General features: G+C 42.0%; 1 protein-coding gene across 1 annotated transcript in view; it reads left to right on the forward strand.

The window, feature by feature from the left end:
• Positions 1-230: 230 nt before the first annotated feature.
• The window catches only part of SLC9A2 (solute carrier family 9 member A2), a 93,436-nt gene continuing 74,342 nt past the window's right edge, over positions 231-19,324 (forward strand). Inside the window, exon 1 of the mRNA XM_039223195.1 lies at positions 231-519. Within this exon, the coding sequence (XP_039079126.1) occupies positions 231-519 (289 nt within the window). The remainder of the gene's footprint in view (positions 520-19,324) is intronic.

The raw sequence follows: 19,324 nt of genomic DNA on the forward strand, positions 1-19,324 counted from the left end.
CGACGGAGGGCGGCTGAGGGTGCGCGCTCGGCCAGGCGGGGTGCCCGCTCGCGGCGGGGACCGAACCGGCGGCTGCGGCGACCCGGCCCCGCGGCGGGCGGCGGGCGGCGGGCGGCGGCTCGGGGATCCACGCTGTGCGCGGCGGAGCGCGCGGCGCTGCCCCGGAGCGATGCGCTGAGCTCGCGGAGGGCCGAGCGCGGGGCTCGCAGGCAGCTCGGGGAGCCGACCCCATGGAGCCCGCGGGCACCGGGAGGAGCCTGCGGGCGCCGCCGCCGCCGCTGCTGCTGCTGCTGCTCCTGCAGGTGGCGGGGCCGGCGGGCACCCTGGCTGAGACCCTGCTGGACGCGTCAAGGGCTATGGGCTCCAGCTCCAGCCCGCCCAGCCCCGCGAGCGTGGTGGCTCCCGGAACGACGCCGTTCGAGGAGAGTCGATTGCCAGTGTTCACCCTGGATTACCCCCACGTGCAGATCCCCTTCGAGATCACCCTGTGGATCCTGCTGGCCTCCCTGGCCAAGATAGGTGAGCGAGCTGGACCCGCGAGCTGGGGTGGGGGCGATCGGAAGGGGCCGCCCGGGTGGGCGTCCCAGTAGGCGAGCTGACCTCTGGGTGCTGGCCACCTCCCTGCGGATCAGGGCAGGGGCGACAAAGCAGCTTCTGTCCCAAAGGGACCCCGGGAGGAACACTTTCATGCTTTGGTTCTTAAGTGGACATTGGCCTTGAAGTAGCCCCAAACTGTTAGTCCATACAAACTCAGCGATTTGCTGCTTGCCTTTTGCCACCGACGCCAAGTGGTACAGCCCCCTGCCGAAGCAGAGACCTGTTTACTGAAGGAGGAGGCGACGTAGCTGAGGTTTATTGGTCTCCCCGACTGGAGGAGAGGCGCAGGCTAGCACCGAGACTAAAACAGTTAATGCCCTGGATGCTCTGAGAGAGAAGGGCGCCTTGGCAGTGACACAGACCCTGCCGTGCACCTGACTAATGAGGTGCGTGGAAGAGGACCAGGGACGACTGAGTGCCTGCAGCTGCGACAGAAACACCCTGTCTCCTCCCCTCCTTTGGGCTGGGGCTGTCACTCTCCAGGAAGCGTTTTCTTAGGTGACTGAGGCCAGCGAAGCAAGATGCATATTCAAAACTAAACCCACTTTGTAAACTGTCTCTTTACCTCTTATTTGGAAGCAGAAGTGCAGAGTGTCTCTTCTCATCTGTATCCCTCCCCCCATAAACTTTTGTTGTGCTCATGGTGCTTTATGTTATTTTTACCTTATATTTTTAATACTTTTTAATTTTAAAACACGTCGGCTACTGTTGTAATGATTCAAAAAGTTATTAGGTCGAAAGACACGTATGCATTATTGCATGCGTCTTCTGCATTTGTTCTCCGAAAGATCCTGTGCTGTGCAGTAAGACGGGTCTCCCTAAAGGAGAAGACACCTTGCCTGTCATCCTCAAGCTCATTGATTGGTGGGAGAGATACCATACACACCTGTGACCATAATATAAGAACGTGCTAAGAAGTGTGACAAATTCAGAAAAGATAATACGGCAGTGTAGGGAGGCAGAAGCCACTGTATGATGCAAAGGAAGCATTTAAATTGGGTTTTCGGGGATGACCAGGGTCAGTTGGAGATAAAAGGGAACAACATTCCAGAGAGGAATGAACAAAAGGCTTAAATTGGGAGGAAAGCACAGAGCAGGCAGAAGAGATGGTCTGCAGGAGGGTGGGAGTTGTGGTAGGTAAGCCTGATGTCAGATAAAATGAATCCGATTCTGTTAACGATGGCCAAAGGAGGCGCATGCTGTTTAGTGACTTGGCAGGCTGCAGTAGCCTGGCTTTGACATGGTTGTACTAGTTCAGTGTTTCTTTTCCACCTGCGAAATGGAAGCAGGGGAAATGGATTTCCCCATCTATCAGGTAGGTGTGCACATTGACAGAAACTCTTTGCCTGTAATAATGAACTCAGGTGCTATCTCCTCACGTGGTCCTTAAAACAACCCTGCCACGTGGAAAAGGCAGATATTAATACCCCTCCCGCCCCCATAGAGGTAGACACCGAAACTCTAGAGAGCTTACAAGGGTTCCAGACATACAAAGTGGGGAGCCAAATGCAGGCTGTGTTCACTCTCCCAGCCTCCATCGCTGGAGAGGTGCTTTTGTGCCGTTTCCATTACTGCTTCTTGGTTGCCATTTCTATTCAATTACAAGTCTTTGTTTTGTTCTTCACTCCTGATTATTTTAATCTGATTAATTACACTAATAACAGCTGCTGGTAGGCACTTAAGTTCATTACCTCTAATTTTCATAACCATCCCGGGTAGGTCTGATTACCCCATTTCCTATAGGAAGAAACAGCAGTGGAGAGGTTACCTTGCGGGTGGGTGGGGAGCCAGAATTCCACCCAGGTCTGTCTGATGTCTCACTTTGTGTCTATCCTGGAGGCGTGTTTTGTTATGAGGATCAAGTGGGTCTACCTATGTATAACATTCTTAGAAAATGCTGGGCGTGTGGTGAGCGCTGAATCTTGTCACTGGTCGGCTTGGAAGAGGAGTGAATGGAAGCGTCGTGTGGTGCTCTGGCACTGTGTTTCCTTTTCCACTGTGCTGGGTCACCTCCCCCCTTTCTCTGCTTCTCTTTTAGGCTCAGCCTTTTCCCCTTTTCCAAGGGTTCCTATTCATGTGTGGGTTGCTCTTTCATACTTGTTTTTTTTTCCTATCATGATCTGTTCATCTCGTTTGACTTTATCCCATTAATTGTGTGGTATTTTATTAAAATGCTTGTGTTCAAGGTGTTCACAGGTGTATTGATCTGTCCATTGGCAGTATTTACTGATCTGTTCGTTTGTAGTTATTTATTTTTTTATCCAGATGTATTTATATTCCCCGGCACTTGCTGTTCTCCTGATCTTTCTGCCCTCCCACCCCCCGCAAATTCTCAACTTCACTGGCTACTAAGTCCTCTTTCTTTCCTGCATCTGGGGTGGCACAGAAATGGGAACACAGACAGATTTTCATGTCTCCCGATCAGAAGAGCCTGAACAGAGAGAGACCTGAGTGGAGACTGCCATGGGTGGGGTCAAGGGCATATATAGTTCCCAGAGCAGAGAGTATAGTATTAGAGTCCCCACAACCAGTTCTTGGGGGGCTTTCCTAGGTTCTTCTTGTATATATAGTCCAGCCCTGTCTTCCTGCGGCAGCTCTGTCCTTAGAGGAGCCTGGAAATGCCCAGATGTCCACTCCCTCCCAACCGGCACCCCCCCCCCCCCCCCCCCAGCCCCGGCCCCGGCCCTGCACTTTCTGTTGGCTTTGAGGAAGACTGTCCTTGTATTGTGGGATGCCTTTACAGCCCATTAAACAGTATCTAGTCATTCAACTTCTATTTTAACTTTTGTACTGGAAGAACTATTATTATGTGACTTAATTTGCTCATATTTTGGGCAGGATGATGAATTGAGCTGTGCAGGGGGACTTGGGGACTTGAGAGATTACAGATGTGTTAACTCCTGCAAAATGCCATGGTTTCTATTTGGGGGACTTTTATGCCATGTACCAGGTGTACCTGAACTTACCTAACCCAGAGAACATGGAGAAACATTGCTGGTGATTAATCTAAACAAAGGTAACAGGTTGCCCCAAATGCAGGCTCCTAATAACATTTGTAGGTTTAAATCATGCCTGATGGTGAATTCAGAATTGTTTGCTAGATTGCAGTCCAGTATAGCTTTGGAAATATCGCAGTCTGAAGTGAGCAGGTGCATTTGTGGCAGATTGTTAAATGATTCAACTTTTCATTGTTTTACCTGATTATTAGGGCTACTCAATTTCTGAATTATTTGGTTAAAAAGAAAATTCTGTAGTCGTGTTGATGACGATGTGAATGTGTATGTAAAGTATGTTAAATAAATAAAAGAACATACCAAATTGAGTATACCGTTGAATAGGTGTTAAATTTTGCAATTTAAAACATTTTCACTTAGATCCTGTAACACATGTAAACTCGTATTCTTTAATTTTGAAGATTTATATTTTGAATAATGGTTGATTTTTTTAACTGCTATAAATGCTCACCTTGCTTGGTAAATCCTGTACCCAGCAATGGAGTTCTATAGCTTAGAATTATAGGTAGCCAGAGAATTAAGAAGAGGGAAAACTTCCAGGAGTGTTCTAAGATTCTCTCCTCTGATTTCCTTGCCCATGAAGTTGATCACTGCATTTGTCCTAAACCGGGTGAACTTGGGCATGCGTTCTGCCATTCTTCAGAGTTCAGAGACAGAGCTCTGGGTTCCTGCTGTTTAAAGCAACAGAACTCCCTTCTCTTGTCCCCCCATTTAGCTTGTAGTCTTGTTGAGCTGGCCTGTTTGCCTCTTGCAGGTGTCGGCATGCATCCTGCCCTTTTCATCTCCTCTGCCCTGAAACTTGGAGTTAGGATGCAGAATTTTTCCACTTCCCTCCACCCTGTTGTCTTGAAATGAAATAACTTGTAGTATTGTTTTAAGGAAAAGACAAAGCAGTTTGGTCCCTGAAGGTTTCTCCTCTTGGATCCAGTCTGTCCTGATTTGAAATATGAAACCAGATAGTTTTCTTCAGTTGTTATCTATCTGTACTACCTGAGATCTTGATCTCTTAGAAAAACCTATTGTTGCCCTTGATCTGTTTCCCTTTGTTTTATTTGTTTTTCCTGAAGTGTATACACCAGCTGGTTGGTCAGTGGATGAAACTCATGGTTTTTCCTTGTTTCTGAACCACGTCTTACCTTGAACAAACTTGCGAAGCTCAGTCTTCCTGATGGCATGCATTTTTTACTAATAAAGCTAAAAGAAGAATTTTGATTCCTTTTTGTCTCAAAGCTTCCATCTCTCCTCTTTGGGTTAACCATATGTTTCCTGAGTTCTGTGTGAAAGATGACTGCAGCAGCTCATATTGTTTCTAAGGATCATTTCAGGTGCCACCTAGAATTTTATCACTGTACTCTAACACAGAGATATTTTCATATCTTTTAAAAGAATAACAGGTAATTTTTCTTTCTTTCTTTACCTAGATCAAAAGTCTCAGAAATTTGTCTACTGTATTCTTTTTCAAAGAATTAGATTTTGTTTGGTTTCCAATTTATCAATTTCTTCTCGTTATTAATTAGTTCCTCCTACTTTATTTAGCATGTATTTTGGTTTTTTTTATCCTGATTTAAAAGTTTAGCACATTAATTATTGAATTTATTTGTTTTCTAATATGTTGACTCCCACCTTCCAAGGGTAATTAATCCCTGAAAAAAGACTTATAGTTGAAAACATAATTAATATTACTTTCAGTAATTTTAATGACAACTTTTTAATGAACTCCTATGTTCTGAAATAGGCATGCCCTCATACTAAAATGACATCAGTCTTACTAAAATGCATGAAACCATTTTCAATAGTTTAGTTATTACAACTCCTAAGAAGCATTTCTCTTCATCAATTCTTCCAAAATTTGGCTATTCACTTGTTTTCATTAAATTCAGAGCTGTGATAAACTGGCAGTCCTGACACTCAAGAAGACTACCTTACAGGGGCGCCTGGGTGGCTCAGTTGGTTAGGCATCCCACTTCAGCTCAGATCATGGTCTCGTAGTCTGTGAGTTTGAGCCCCGTGTTGGGTTCTGTGCTGACAGCTCAGAGCCTGGAGCCTACTTCAGATTCTGTCTGTCTGTCTCTCTCTCTCTCTCCTTCTCCTGCACATGCTCTGTCTCTCTCTGTCTCTCAATAATAAATAAATGTTAAAAAAATGTTTTAAAAGACTGTGTTACAAAGCAAAGTTGTGATAATTCTAAGTTTATGTAAATTCATCTTTACAGCAAATTGTAATAACAATGAAGACAAAGGCAAAGACTAAAGAATTGAAGGAGGTGATACAAATGAAATTGCACTTTCCTAATCAATTGCGTGAAATCATTACTGCTATTAACTGACAACCCATCTGTATTATGAGATGAGAACTTAACATATCAGTAATAAAGCTGGAAAGATGACTGAAGTATCTCATCAAGGGCACTCAGCCACAGATTTAAAATCTATAATATCCAATTTAGTCTTTATGAAGTCAAAGAAATTCCTCATGAGCTCAAGTAGGAATATTAAAAGAAACTCTTCTTAAAGATGGTTTCTCATGATCCAAGAGGGTAAATCTTAGAGGAATGGCAATGTATGTATTTTTCTGACATTTATTTATTTTTGAGAGACAGAGACAGAGCATGAGCAGGGGAGGGACAGAGAGAGTGAGAGAGAGAGAGAGAGAGAATGTGAAGCAGGCTCTAGGCTCTGAGCCCTCAGCTCAGAGCCCGACGAGGGGCTTGAACTACAAACCACGAGATCATGACCTGAGCCGAAGTCAGACACTTAATGGGCTAGGCCACCCAGGTGCCCCAGCACCTGTATTTAAGGCTAAAAATATATTGTTCTGTCCTACTTTAGTTGCATTGTATAGTTTTGATATGTAGAGTTTTCACTATTGTTTCATTCTCAGTACTTTTAAATTCCCTTGTGATTTTTTTAATTCTAGCCCAATAATTATTTAGAATTATAATTTTTAGTTAGTAAACACATTGAACTTTGTGGTTGTTTTTTATTTATTCATATTTTAGTTTTGGTTAGATAGGCCTGATAATTGACTTTTGATATTGATTTAGATGTCCTCTGTGGTTTAATATGTGGTCCTTCTTAAACTGTATTTTCCATGCCTTCTTGAAAAAGATTATAGGGGTGCCTAAGTGGCTGAGTCAGTTGAGTGTCCAACTGTTGATTTCAGCTCAGGTCATGATCCCAGGGTAGTGGATTGAGACTTGTGCTGGCCTGCACACTAAGCATGGAGCCTGCTTAAAATTCTCTCTCTCTACCCCCCCACCCCCACATTCCCCTGCTCACTCTCTAATATAAAAAAGAAAGAGAAAAAGATGATATATTCTCTATTTATTGGGTGTAGGATTTTATACAGGCACATGTGCACATATGAAGATACACACTGACACACAGAGATTAGATTAAATTTATAATTACAGTTTTTAGCTTTTAATAGAATTGCCAAGTTTTTTGGCTCTTTTATCTATTAGGTTATGGGGTACATTGAAATCAGTCTCTAAGACTGTGATGCCAATTACTGTTTGTAATTTTGTCAATTTTTGCTTTATATATTTTGATGCCAAGTTATCAGGTTCATATTGTTATATCTTCTGAGTTATTTAATGATTAAATCATGAGCTTCTTTATTTTCAATAATATTCTTGTGACTCATAGTCTGTTTTTTCTCTTATTACTATTGCTATTGAAAATAAAACTAGATTTTACGCATGTATTTTTTTCTGGATCACATCTATATTTGCCAGACATATCTTTTCCCATAACATTGCAATCAAATCAACTAGATAATTTTTCTTCAGATATATTTTATTAAACTACATATACATTGTGGTACATGTTCCCCTATGAGTCAGCACTCCTGTATCCTTTGGATAAATTCCTGGTAGTGCTATTGCTGGGTTGTAGGGTAGTTCTATTTTTAATTTTTTGAGGAACCTCCACGGTTTTCCAGAGCACCAGTTTGCATTACCACCGACAATGAAGAGTGTGTACACTGTATGTTAGCCAACTTGATAATAAATTGTATTAAAAAATTAAAAAAAACAAAGTCCATACTTAAAGCTCAAAAAAAAAAAAAAAACCCACCCTACATATAACTGGATTTTTTGCATTTAATTTAAATTTTAAAAATATTTGTAATTTTAAAAAGTACAGTTACATTTATTGTAAGTTAAGATATATGTGAGCTTATTTAGTTCTTTGTTTATTGTGCTTTTACTTGGTGTCTTTAATTTTCTTTTCATATTTTGGCTTAGTCAATTTTTCTCATTTATTTTTAATATATTATTTTATATTCTGTTTCTATTCCTTTTGTGCTGACTCTTCAATTTTAATTTGATTACCTGATATAATAGGAACAATGGCAGACTGTTTTGGCTCATATACCAGTTACATATTCCTATATATTTTGTAGTTGTATGATATTGGGTACATAACTTAAAACTCTTTGGGTTCAGTTGCCTTATTGGTTAAATGGGTATAATAAAAGTACCAATACCATAAGCTGTTAGAAAAATTAATTTAGTTAATATATGTAAAATCTTAAAACAACTTTTGGAACATGGCAAACATAGTATTTACTATTTTGTTATTGTTTTATTCTCTTCCTGAATAATACTTAATATGTATAATTTTTAACTGCTATCTGCCTTTTTCAGAATTGTAGTTTTTTGTTTTAAAATTCAGACCTGGTTTATATTTTACTTCTTCCAAATTAGATTTTAGTTTTTAGACCTGGTTTGTATTTAATTTCTTCCAAATTAGTTTTTAATTTTTATAAGCAGTGTTTACATAGAATTGCAAACATGCTTACCAATTTTTTTATTGTTACTTCTTCGGTCTCCCTTTCACATTGTTTTCTTTATACTGAAATATTTTCTTTGATGGATATGTCAGGGAGGGCCTTTGAATGATAAATTCTCTTGATCTTTAACAATGTCTTTATTTTGATTTTTCTTTTAAATGATTATATAACAGAGTATAGGAGTTGGAATTGTTATCACTTATCAGTTGGAAGATATTTCATTATTTTCTGTCCACTTTTGTTGCTAAGGAGATTTATATTGTTACTCTCATTGCCCTTTGGATTAACCTGAGGTTTCTGTCTGCATGTACTTAAGATTTTTCATTTGGTCATTTCTGATATTTTCTTGCTGCTTCAGTGTGTCTAGGTATTGACTTATTTTATTTTTCTTGCTTGGATTTGGGCTTCCATATTTCTTAATGCTGTTTGATGTTTTTTATCTCTTTTCTGTTTCTTGGTGATTTTATCAGATCTTTTTTCCAGTACCACATGACTCTCACAGATTAACCTATGCTTAACTTACTCATTGGATTTTTCATTTTAATTATACTTTCATTTATGCCATTTTGGATCTTTTCCCAGTCTATCTGCATTTTGTTCATATTGTTCTACTATTTAATTAATTTATACTCCTCCTTTGATACTTTTATTTAAACTATATTCATTTTATAGTTGTTTTTGTTTTAGATTTTTCTCTTGGGGCACCTGGGCACCTCAGTTGGTTAAGTATCCAACTTCAGCTCAGGTCATGATCTCATGGTTTGTGGGTTCAAGCTCTGCATCAGGCTCTGTGTGGACAGCTCACAGCCTGGAGTCTGCTTTGGATTCTGTGTCTCCCTCTCTCTCTGCCCCTCCCCTGCTCTTGCTCTTTCTCTCTCTCTAAAAATTAAAATTAACATAAAAAAACTTAAAAAAATAGATTTTTCTGTTATTTTTAGTTGTTATTACTAATTATGTTGATCACATTTACTGGTTTTCCCTTTTGGATATTTATTTCCTTACATAGATTATATTTTTTATTGTGAGCTTAGCTTCAGCAGGGGATGTTTACTTAGAAGTGGTTTGTTTCCCTTAAGTTATGAATGGTTCTAACAAAAATGGTTTTGAGTTTTCATGCTGGGACCCAGAGTTTCAGTGATTGGTTTTTAATACTAGCTTGGTTTTCCTATATGAGTCAAGTGAACTTTAAACCTGTATGTAGGGTCAACATGGAATTTTATACTTCACAGGTGAATTTTGTCCTCTACCCAAGGCCGTAAAGAGTTGATGTATTTGATTCCGGTTTTCCTTGGCTATAGACGCCTTTTTGTATGTGTTTATTTGGCACAAGGTAACTCTTTGAGACTCAGGAATTTATGCACGAATCCTTCCCTTACTGGTTTGACTTCAAATTTCTTGGCTTCATGCATGTAGGTGTTCAAATGCACACAGTGCAGGTAACTTGTGTGGAATTGCCTGGTTCACTGTGGCTTCAAATCCTCCTGACATCTCTCTTTTTGACTTCTCTCCTTATTTCTGGCCTCCCAGACATTTTCCTTTATTTTGAATGTGGCTAGATATTAATTTTCTGTGTTTGAAGCAAGAGGTGGCTTTATCTGTGTTCACATTGTTGGGTGGCTCAGTGCTTTTACAAGAGACACATGCTATGTAATGTTTAAAGTCCATGGATATGTTCTGCCCATGGAATATTGTGATGGACTCTCTTCAATGTTAGGTGAATATAATATGTACTTTCCTAGTTTTTCTATTTGCAGGATGGGAAGACGTGACTATGCTGCTTTTATCTTCTATATTTTCATAGTTGGATAGAAGAGAAATAGTTCAGCAATTGAAAAAGTGTTGGACTTGAGTTTCGGAAAAGATGTCCACAGATTAGAAGCAGGAAGACCCTGTTGCAGTTTGAGTTCTGCCATGAACTTTGTCATCTGACCCTGCCAAGTTTTCAGCTACTTGGTTCTCACATTTAATTAGTAGAAGGAGGGATATGTATCTGCCCCATCTGTTTAACATTTCCACGGGGATAATCAGAGATACTGGGTAGGGAGGAAGTAATTTATAACAAAGATTTTACTTTTATAGCAAAAGAAACTTAAGCCAAGAGAAGCATGTGTTTATTATATTAAAGGGACGTGCAAACATGGGCGTATTGTCATTCTAAATGAGGCATGCACAATTATAGGTTACTCTCTTGCAATTACATCTTTTAAATATGATGAATCATAATTGATGTACTTCCTGCAACAATCCTGCACATTGTTCATCACCATTCAAGGGCTTTCTAATCCTGATTTGTAAAATTCATCCCTTGTTTGAAGATGTATGCATCCCTTTCCCTCTTCAATTACTCCAGGGGAGGTGTGGGAATTCCTTTGAAAGCTCTCTGTGTGGTGGTGACATAACCATATCTTTAAAGGTGAGTTTCATGTTAATACTTAGTGTTGGCATCCAAAGGCTCACATGTGAAAGACAGAAAAGTCAAAGTCACTATTGTCTTTAGAAACTTCAGCTGTAGCTAAAACAGGTTACCCATACCCACCCTGCCTGTGAAAGTGCTCTAAAGAAGTTTAAAAGTTCTGTTGTCCGTACACAGCTTCTCATGGAGTCACAAGGCGGTGGGACAATTCTTTGGCCACGTTCCTGGGACTCTGCCACGGGCAATTCTGCTACTCCCTATTACTAAGCTTCTTTCCTGGGGATCCATGGGCCGGGAAACCTGATCAGTGTAATGCAGCCGAGCATAGTCTTTTATTGTGTGGCCTTGGAGAGTGGAGATGGGTGGGCCTATGTAATCCCTCTATCACAGTTTTCCTTAATAAAATAATAATAGCCAACCAGGATGAAGCATTATTCCATGCTAGGTATTTGGGCCAAGTGTTTTATACCCATTATCTTACTTAATCTTCACAGCAACTCTGGTTGGTAAGGCACCATTATTATCCCCAGTTTTAAAAAATAGATGAGGAAACAGGTTTAGAGAGCTTAGGTAACCTGTCCAGGGTATCACAACTCTGAAGTGGTAGAGGTGGGGTCCATGGCCAGCGTACCTCATTGCTCTCTGTGTTTTGCCCTGGAGAAGAACATTAAGTTCTAGGCATCTGTCTGTGGTCTCCACAACACCTTGATGTGCCTTATCTCATGCACTATCAACCTTATTCGTGGGGGTCTCAGATTTTCACTATAAAATCACATCATGATGATTGCATCCTGCCTACTTCACCGGACCTTTGTGTGGACCAGCTGAACTAATACACGAAAGCACATTTGACTCTACAGTTGACAATGGTCAGACCTCACCACAACTCTGTAAACCAGTAGGACAGAAGGAGCTCCAGGAGGCAATGTGGCACTTAGGCAACTCCTAAGTGATATCAGAACTAGAACTTGAGTCTGGAATTTCTGCATCTTGGTCTAGCTTTTTCTCCCATGCACAAGTTAGGGAATATAGAACTCTAATGCTTTTGATGTACATATTTAACATGTTATAAGATTCATAGGTTATAGGTTCAACCCATAGCTTGGGCTGCCCATTTTAATAGGCGAAAGTTCAACTTCAACAGGTTTACAGGGTACAAGGTATTAAGTCTGTTTAATGAATGCATGTGCATACACAGGTGTTGAATTGCATGCACACACATGCACATGCAGACACGTATGCACATGTGAGTGACATTCATTTGGATGTAAGCTCAGTGCAAGAAGGGACTTTGTCTCTTTGATGTGCTGACTAGAACAGTGCTTCTTATGTAGTTACTCAGTACATAAGTGCTGAGAAAATTAATAAGTAAATAGTATTTAGAGACACTTTTTGTTTCACCCCAGCTTAATCATGTGGTAATTAAGGTAACCGTGATATCCATGGTTTGTCCATGATTTCCATGATTTGTGTTCATTATCCGAGAACATGTATTAATAGTCTGCTCTTTACTCTCAAATATACTAGTTCACATGATCATCTCTTTAGTCCCTCCGCTTACAATGCACATACTGTTATTGCACACACTTTGAGTGGTAACTTCTGCCCTGTTTTCCAAAATCTGACCTCTCCCACTTACTAGCTGTTGATTTTGGGTGAGTTAATCCTCTCTAACCTCAGTTGTTTTGTCTGTAAAATAGGAGAATGAGAGTAGCTACCTTGTTAGGTTGTTGCGAGGGTAGAGTCAATGCACGTAGAAGACTTGCCACCTTCAGACCCTGGAAACGTGGTTAGCCCTTGGATGAGAACAGATGTCTTGCTTCCTCCTCCGAAGCATAATGATATGACGCCACCCAAGTCTATTCTGTCCAGTTGTTCTGGAGCAAGTTGTTTGATTGTCTGGATGGTCCTGTCTCCTGCTGTTGGTGTTATGTACGGGCTGCTCTCTAAATCCTAACGGTTCTGTGTTCAGTGTTGCATAAATGTAAAAAAAGTCATCTATCTGCTTTTGTAAATTACTTTGCCATAGAAAAGAAAGGCTGTGCACACCCTTTGTTTGGTGTTGGGTTCCTCTGTGAGAGACTGAAGGGGAACAGCCAGGGGTAGCAGGCGGGGGGCGTATTAGGTGGGGGGCATAATAGGTGGGGGGGCAGCAGAGAGGGCCTTGCACATAAGGCTTGTGGTCCCCTGAGACCTTCTCTGTAGGAGCAGGCTCTCCCCTAGGCCCTCCTCCTGACACCCTCTGAGCTGCTGGCTCTGCTCAGTGTCCTCAGGGTCCCCAGCAATGTCCGTTCATACACAGGCAAGGAAAATGTGTTGTACTTTTTTTTTTTTTTTTTAACAAACTGTGTTTCTTTAGGAATCGAGGTGCGAAAGAGTTGTAAGACAAAGTGCTGCCCAAAGTAATCGTGAACACATCATTCATGTCAACCTGTCTTCTTGGGAAAATGGCATTATCCTTAGTGCATCCCCTGCGTCCTGTCTGGAAGGACACAGCGATGCTGCCATGGGCTGGAGGAGCCGATGCCTTTACGAGAACTAGAAAATCTGTGTGTGTGCCTGTGTGAAATAGCTCCTGCCCCAGTCTCTCTGGGTCCTACGGCTTCCCTTTAGCACCTTTATCACTGTCTCGCATATGTTTACTTATTTATTAGTCGCCTGTGTATGCTCACTGTCCCTCCCTCCTCAAGTATAGGCTCCAGGGATGGGGGGCCTGGGTCTTTTGGTTTTGTCTACCTCTGCAGAGCTCAGGAGGGTCACAGGTAAAACTAACGGTGTCTGCGTCCTCAGTACTGTTTTCTGTTTTCAGCTGCTTCACATTTGTAAGCCTATCTTGATTCTCCCGAGAGTCTTCATTTGGTTTTGTTTTACCCCTGACGTGCATCCATGAGCTTACATTCTAAGCATGGTTCATGGGCGCTAATGGTTTTGCTAAAGGGGATTTGGTTGATAAGACAGCCGACTTATATATATAGTGACTTTACTCCCTCTGGAGTGATTTTGTTTTTTCTTCTTTTTTCTTTTCACCAGGTCTTGATGTCTCAATTTTGTGTTTTGAGGCCACTGAAACCAAGGGAGTTTATTTCGCTTCCTGAATCTCTGAACAAGCGTGTAGAATGGACAGGCCTCCAGCCTTTCATTTTTCCACTAACTATGTTAGTAGTACTGGTTATTATTTTACTAAAGTGTAATGATTATGATGATGGTTGGGCCATAGAATTCTTAAGACCTGTATATCCCAAGAATTGAAGTCCCTTTGGTCTTTGCAATAATAAGCAAATCGAAAGACACGTGGATGTGCGGAGACCACCGAGTTGGTCATCAGAAGCTAGAGAGGAGGCAGAATGAACAAAAATGTGCTGATCTGGTAAGTTGAGAAAATAGCATCATCTTACCAAATAGGGTAGTCTCTTAATTTAGCTTTGGCCACCGGTGTGCACGTCGATCCCCTCTGTGTGTATATAACCAGTGACTGGAGTTAAGTGTTAGCAACCACTTAATTGAAAAATGAAATTAGGTAGCAATTACTGGCAATTGTGGGTTCCTCTACTATACTTTGATCTACTTATTTTAAGCAAGTGGTACATTTGTTTAGAAGGCTGCCTCCCAGAGGAATAAAAACCAAACAGAACATAAAACTCCAGCACAAGGTGGTTGAGTGGGTGGGGTAGGCTCCCTGGATAACCGTGCACAGCTTAATGATGGGTGGGCAAACAACAAAACCAAAACTTGGCAGGAATCGTTTACTAACGCATGGGTTGAAAGGATGACAAGTCTTGGGACTTCACATCTAGCTGCGGTAGTAGAAAAAAAAATGGCTTTCAGTCGCTGGCCTGCATGCGCTGGGTCTTGGATCTTGGTGCCCCCTCCTTCCCTTCTCCCTCCCAGCCAGATCTGCAGAGGGTCTATGCAGATACAGTCAGGGAACCCACCCACTCCCTGGATAGTTTCATTCCCTCTACATAATGCCTACACCTTGGTAGAGTTTTTAACCTCAGAAGGATCTCTTTCAATCTAACCTTTCCTTGGCTGAACCCTTTCATAGAAGGGTGTTACTGCAGCGGAAAAAGAAGAAAAAGAAAAAGGCTTGGGCCAGGAATCACAGTGGGGAATAAAATCTCTGTAGAGTTAAAGATATTTAGAGTATGGGGCTGTCGAATCCACTTCACGGCTGTAAAATCTGAATCTGGGGTCCTGACAGATTCAGAACAAGTACTGTGATGACTCTATGAGTACTTCACGAGAAACAGGAGTCGAGGGCTTTTCTTTTTCTTTTTTTTTTTTTTAGAAATTTTTAAGGTTTTTATTTATTTCTAGGAGAGAGAGACAGCGTGAGCAGGGGAGGGTCAGAGAGAGGGAGACACAGACTCTGAAATAGGCTCCAGGCTCTGAGCTGGCAGTCAGCACAGAGCCCAACGCGGGGCTCGAACCCACGGACCACGAGATCATGACCTAAGCGAAAGTCGGACGCTTAACCGACTAAGCCACCCAGGCGCCCCGAGGGCTTTTCTAAATAAGAATTCTTGGTGTGTCCAAGAGCCACTCTGAGCATTTTAACAGCACGGATCTTGTTTCCCACCTGGCGATACTAGAAATTCCCCTGGTATCTGTGGATTACTCTCCTTGGCATAGGGAGGCACATATTTCACACCCAGATGTAAAATATGCGAAAATTCCTGGGACACTGTCCAGTGTCATTGTTATTTCCTGGTGCAGAGTTGCTGCCTTGGTGGACAGTGAGGACACGCCTGAATCAGTTATAATTTCTAGGCTGTGTGGATGGTGTGGAATGTCTACTCTACCTTGGCTGCACTGTGTATGGAACATTTTGCAAAATTCATAGGACACGGTCTAAGCATGAACTGGACATCTTTGGAATTCATTTCCCTGGCCTATCCCACCTGTAGTTTCAAAAAGGAGATTGTAGGGGCGTCTGGTGGCTCATATAGTTAAGCTTCTGGCTCTTGATTTCAGCTTAAGTCACAGTTTCAGGGTTCATGGGGTCGAACCCTGTGTTGGGCCCCATGCTATCAGCTTGGGATTATCTCTCTCCATCTCCCTGGCCCTTCCCTGCTCGTGCATTCTTTCTCTCTCTCTCAAAATAAATAAATATGAAAAAAATTAAAAATAAAAAGGAGAATGTGACCCATAATAGAGTAATCTAAGATGGTCTACTTCCACAGGAAATAACCAAGATGGCAAACTATGTAATTGGTTTCGATCCTCTGAAAGCCACTGACTGGTAACCAATCTCACATAAAGTTGAAAACCACAGATAACTTTAAATAAAAAGAAGTATGATTTACAGAAAAGCACAGTGTTTATTTATTTATTTATTCTTTCCTCACTCTCCAAGCTTAGTTTCTTATCTTGGAAAGGAAGAAATGGATTTGCTTTTGACAAGAAGACTATGCAAAATAATTATGATATGTGTACTTTAGATAGATGCTCATGAGCTAGTCTCTGGCATGACAGTCTCTTTCAAAATTCCTAGAAAAAGAGTGAGCTATTTTGTCATCAAAGCAGCCATCGAGCAGCCAGGACATGCGATTATCACTTCATTAGAATAGATTTTATAGAGATCGTGGAGGACAGTAGATCTGCTATAAAGCACAAGCTGGGGTGCTGTATCTACGGAGTCATTAACTTTGCCCTGTGCTTCGTGTGCTCGCCACTGTGGCCCAACCTCTTTCACGGCCAGGAGAACTTTCTTTGTGAGTGGCCTGCCCGAAATTGATTTGGGCTGCAAAGCCCAAAGAGACTCTGGACCTTTTTGCTTGGCCTCCAGGCCCCTGAGAGTCAAGTTCAGTGCCAGGAACATCTTCCCAGGCCACCCCGTGCCCCCTCAGGGTGTATTTGCTCCCAGACACTTTCACATGTGGAACCAAAAAATTCTCTGTCATTTGAAGGGAGAGCTTGCTGTTGTTTCCATTTGTGACTTTCCTTGCAACCCAGAGACTTGTAGTCTTTCATTTTTCCCATGTCAGATTTCTGAGAGCAGCACCTCCAGCCACATCTGCCTTCGGCCCCAATAAATGTGTCTTCTGCGTGACATAAAACTCTCAGCCTTGGATGTGGTGATGTTGGTGAAGGAAGGCACACCACACAGCTCCCGGATGACTTTGCCCATGTATCTGCATGTGTTACACACGCTGCCATACACACTCACATGCATGTAACTTTTAAGTCTGTCTTGAGCAATCACGGGTAGCCCATTAAACACTAAATATGAAATTTCTGCTCATGAATGTTTGCATACTCGACTCCGCAAAAATCCTTTTCTGGTCCATTGGCTATAGGCTAGTTCTTTGGGCCCAACTTCTTGTTGAAAGGAAAATCTGAGAATTGATTTTATCTTGCTGGTGGCCCCAGAATGCAAATAATGGGTCTGAGATTGAAGAAAGACCTTAATTCGGGTGATAATGAGGCAAGGACGCAAGTCACATCTTGTGCTCTGCCCTGACTCCTGGGTAGCATTAGGATTCAGCTGTCTTCAGTGGAGACGAAAGCCCCAGCCTGCAGGGCACTCCGGAAGTTCCCTCAGCCCGCAGAAGTGCCCAACTCCACATTTGCCACTTCGGGCCTTGCAGGGAGCTTGCCCATTGACAGCAGCCAGCCTGGGGCCTAGTGAGAATGGGGAGGTACCCCCTCTGAGGAGCTGAGCACTGCTCCCTTCCTTAAGAGATGGGAGGCAAGTCCCATAAGCCATGGATCTGAGGGCTGAGTTGTGTTCTCATTGCTGCAGGTCTGATTTGAAGGAGTGTAAAAAGAACAGTGAAGAGAAATAGAATGTAAGGTTTCCCGCCCTAGTCTCCACTGCAGTCTTTTTTTTTTTTAATTTGGAAGAGAGAGCACAAATGGGGGAGGGGGCAAAGGGAGAGAGGGAATCTTAAGCAGGTCCCACGCGCAGCAGAGGTCATGCACGTGGACCCTGGGATCATGACCTGAGCTGAAATCGAGAGTCAGACACTCGACCGACTGAGCCATCCAGGCGCCCCTCCTTTGCAGTTGTAGTAGCCTCTGCAGATTGGCTTTTGGACTTGCAGTCTAGACGGACAGCAGACAGTGTGGCCTAGTAGCGCGTATGCATACTCTGTGGCTGCGTGGATGGGGAAGCCAGGCGTAGGGCAGGCCCGCAGGCAGACTGGAGAACCAGCACTTGCCCTGACTAGAGGAAGCCTCTGCCCAGTTCCAGCTGATTGCCATCTTGCACAGATTGAGGGCCAGAGGGCCCAGACTGCTGATTTTTCAAGATAAACTACACAGAGGAATTTGTATGTGTAAGCTCTCATTTACCAGTGATTAGCTCAATATATGGAAATATGAGCAAAACAAAATAGGTCTGTAGGTCACGATGGCTGCCAGTTAGTAACCTCTGGTCCAGCCTTTTTCATGTTGCATGAAATTTTGCTTCCTGTCTTCATACCTGCTTGTATTTAAGGGCTGAGTCTATTGATTGGGATTCTTATGCACTCAGGATCAGTTGGAATTTATCAAGTTCATAATAGCCAAAATGAATACCATCCTCAGAATATGCTTGTGTTACCAAAAGATAAATAAGTAAAAATGGTGACATCCTCTTCCCATTGATAAAACTGGGGAGGCTGTTCTGGAATCCCTAAGTAAAAGGCATTCCTGTTTTATACCTTGAGTAAGGAGCACAGGCCTGGGAAGCAGTGTTGGGAGGGGGTTGGGCCGCTGGCATGTCCCTCTCAACGCTGCCTCTGACATTTAATTATGTCACACTGTAACTTCATTATCTATGAAGGTAAAGTTAGTTCTTTTACCCTTTGCTTCACAGAAAATCCTGATTTTTTGCTTGTTTTCGGATAGCCCATGCTTTGCACATTTAATGGTTCTTGGTCATTTCACCATAAACATGATTGCCACAAATATTTTGCTATATATCTAATTGGGTATAAGACAGTTTTGCTGCAAAAGAGAAAAATCACAAAAAATAATGGACATTCATCTTTAATGGACATAATGAAACATGAAAAAATTAATAAGGATATTTATAATAAAAGAGCAAGCCATGAACAGTAAAACAGGGACATTTAAAAAGACATAAATGAACATGAAAAAATAATAAAATTCAATGTTAATGTCTTCCTTCATTTTAGAGAAGTGTCAGTTTTCCAAATACTAGGATACACATTTGTAACAGAGCTTTGTGCTACACCGTGAAAGGCTTCTACACTGCTGTTCATCCTTGACATGTTATATTGTCACATGTCCGTTCCGAGGTGTTCCGGAGTTCTATGGGAAAGGTATAAAACACACTAATGCTGTAATGCATTTGTAACTGAGTTTTGTTATCATTGTAACTGATACGTTATTTTCTAGTAGAGTGTAGAGTGCAAGACAGCTTTAGACTGTCTTATTTCACACTTCCAGTAAGTTTTGTTACCATCTCTTCTATCAAGTTGATATAGAAGTTATCGCCTACTTTTTGAAGACTACCATGTCTGCTCATCACTGAACATTCTGGGGTATAGCCAATAGT

The sequence above is a fragment of the Hyaena hyaena genome, unplaced genomic scaffold, assembly GCF_003009895.1.
Source record: "Hyaena hyaena isolate Hyena2069 unplaced genomic scaffold, ASM300989v1 scaffold_1287, whole genome shotgun sequence".
NCBI classification, from domain to species: domain Eukaryota; kingdom Metazoa; phylum Chordata; class Mammalia; order Carnivora; family Hyaenidae; genus Hyaena; species Hyaena hyaena.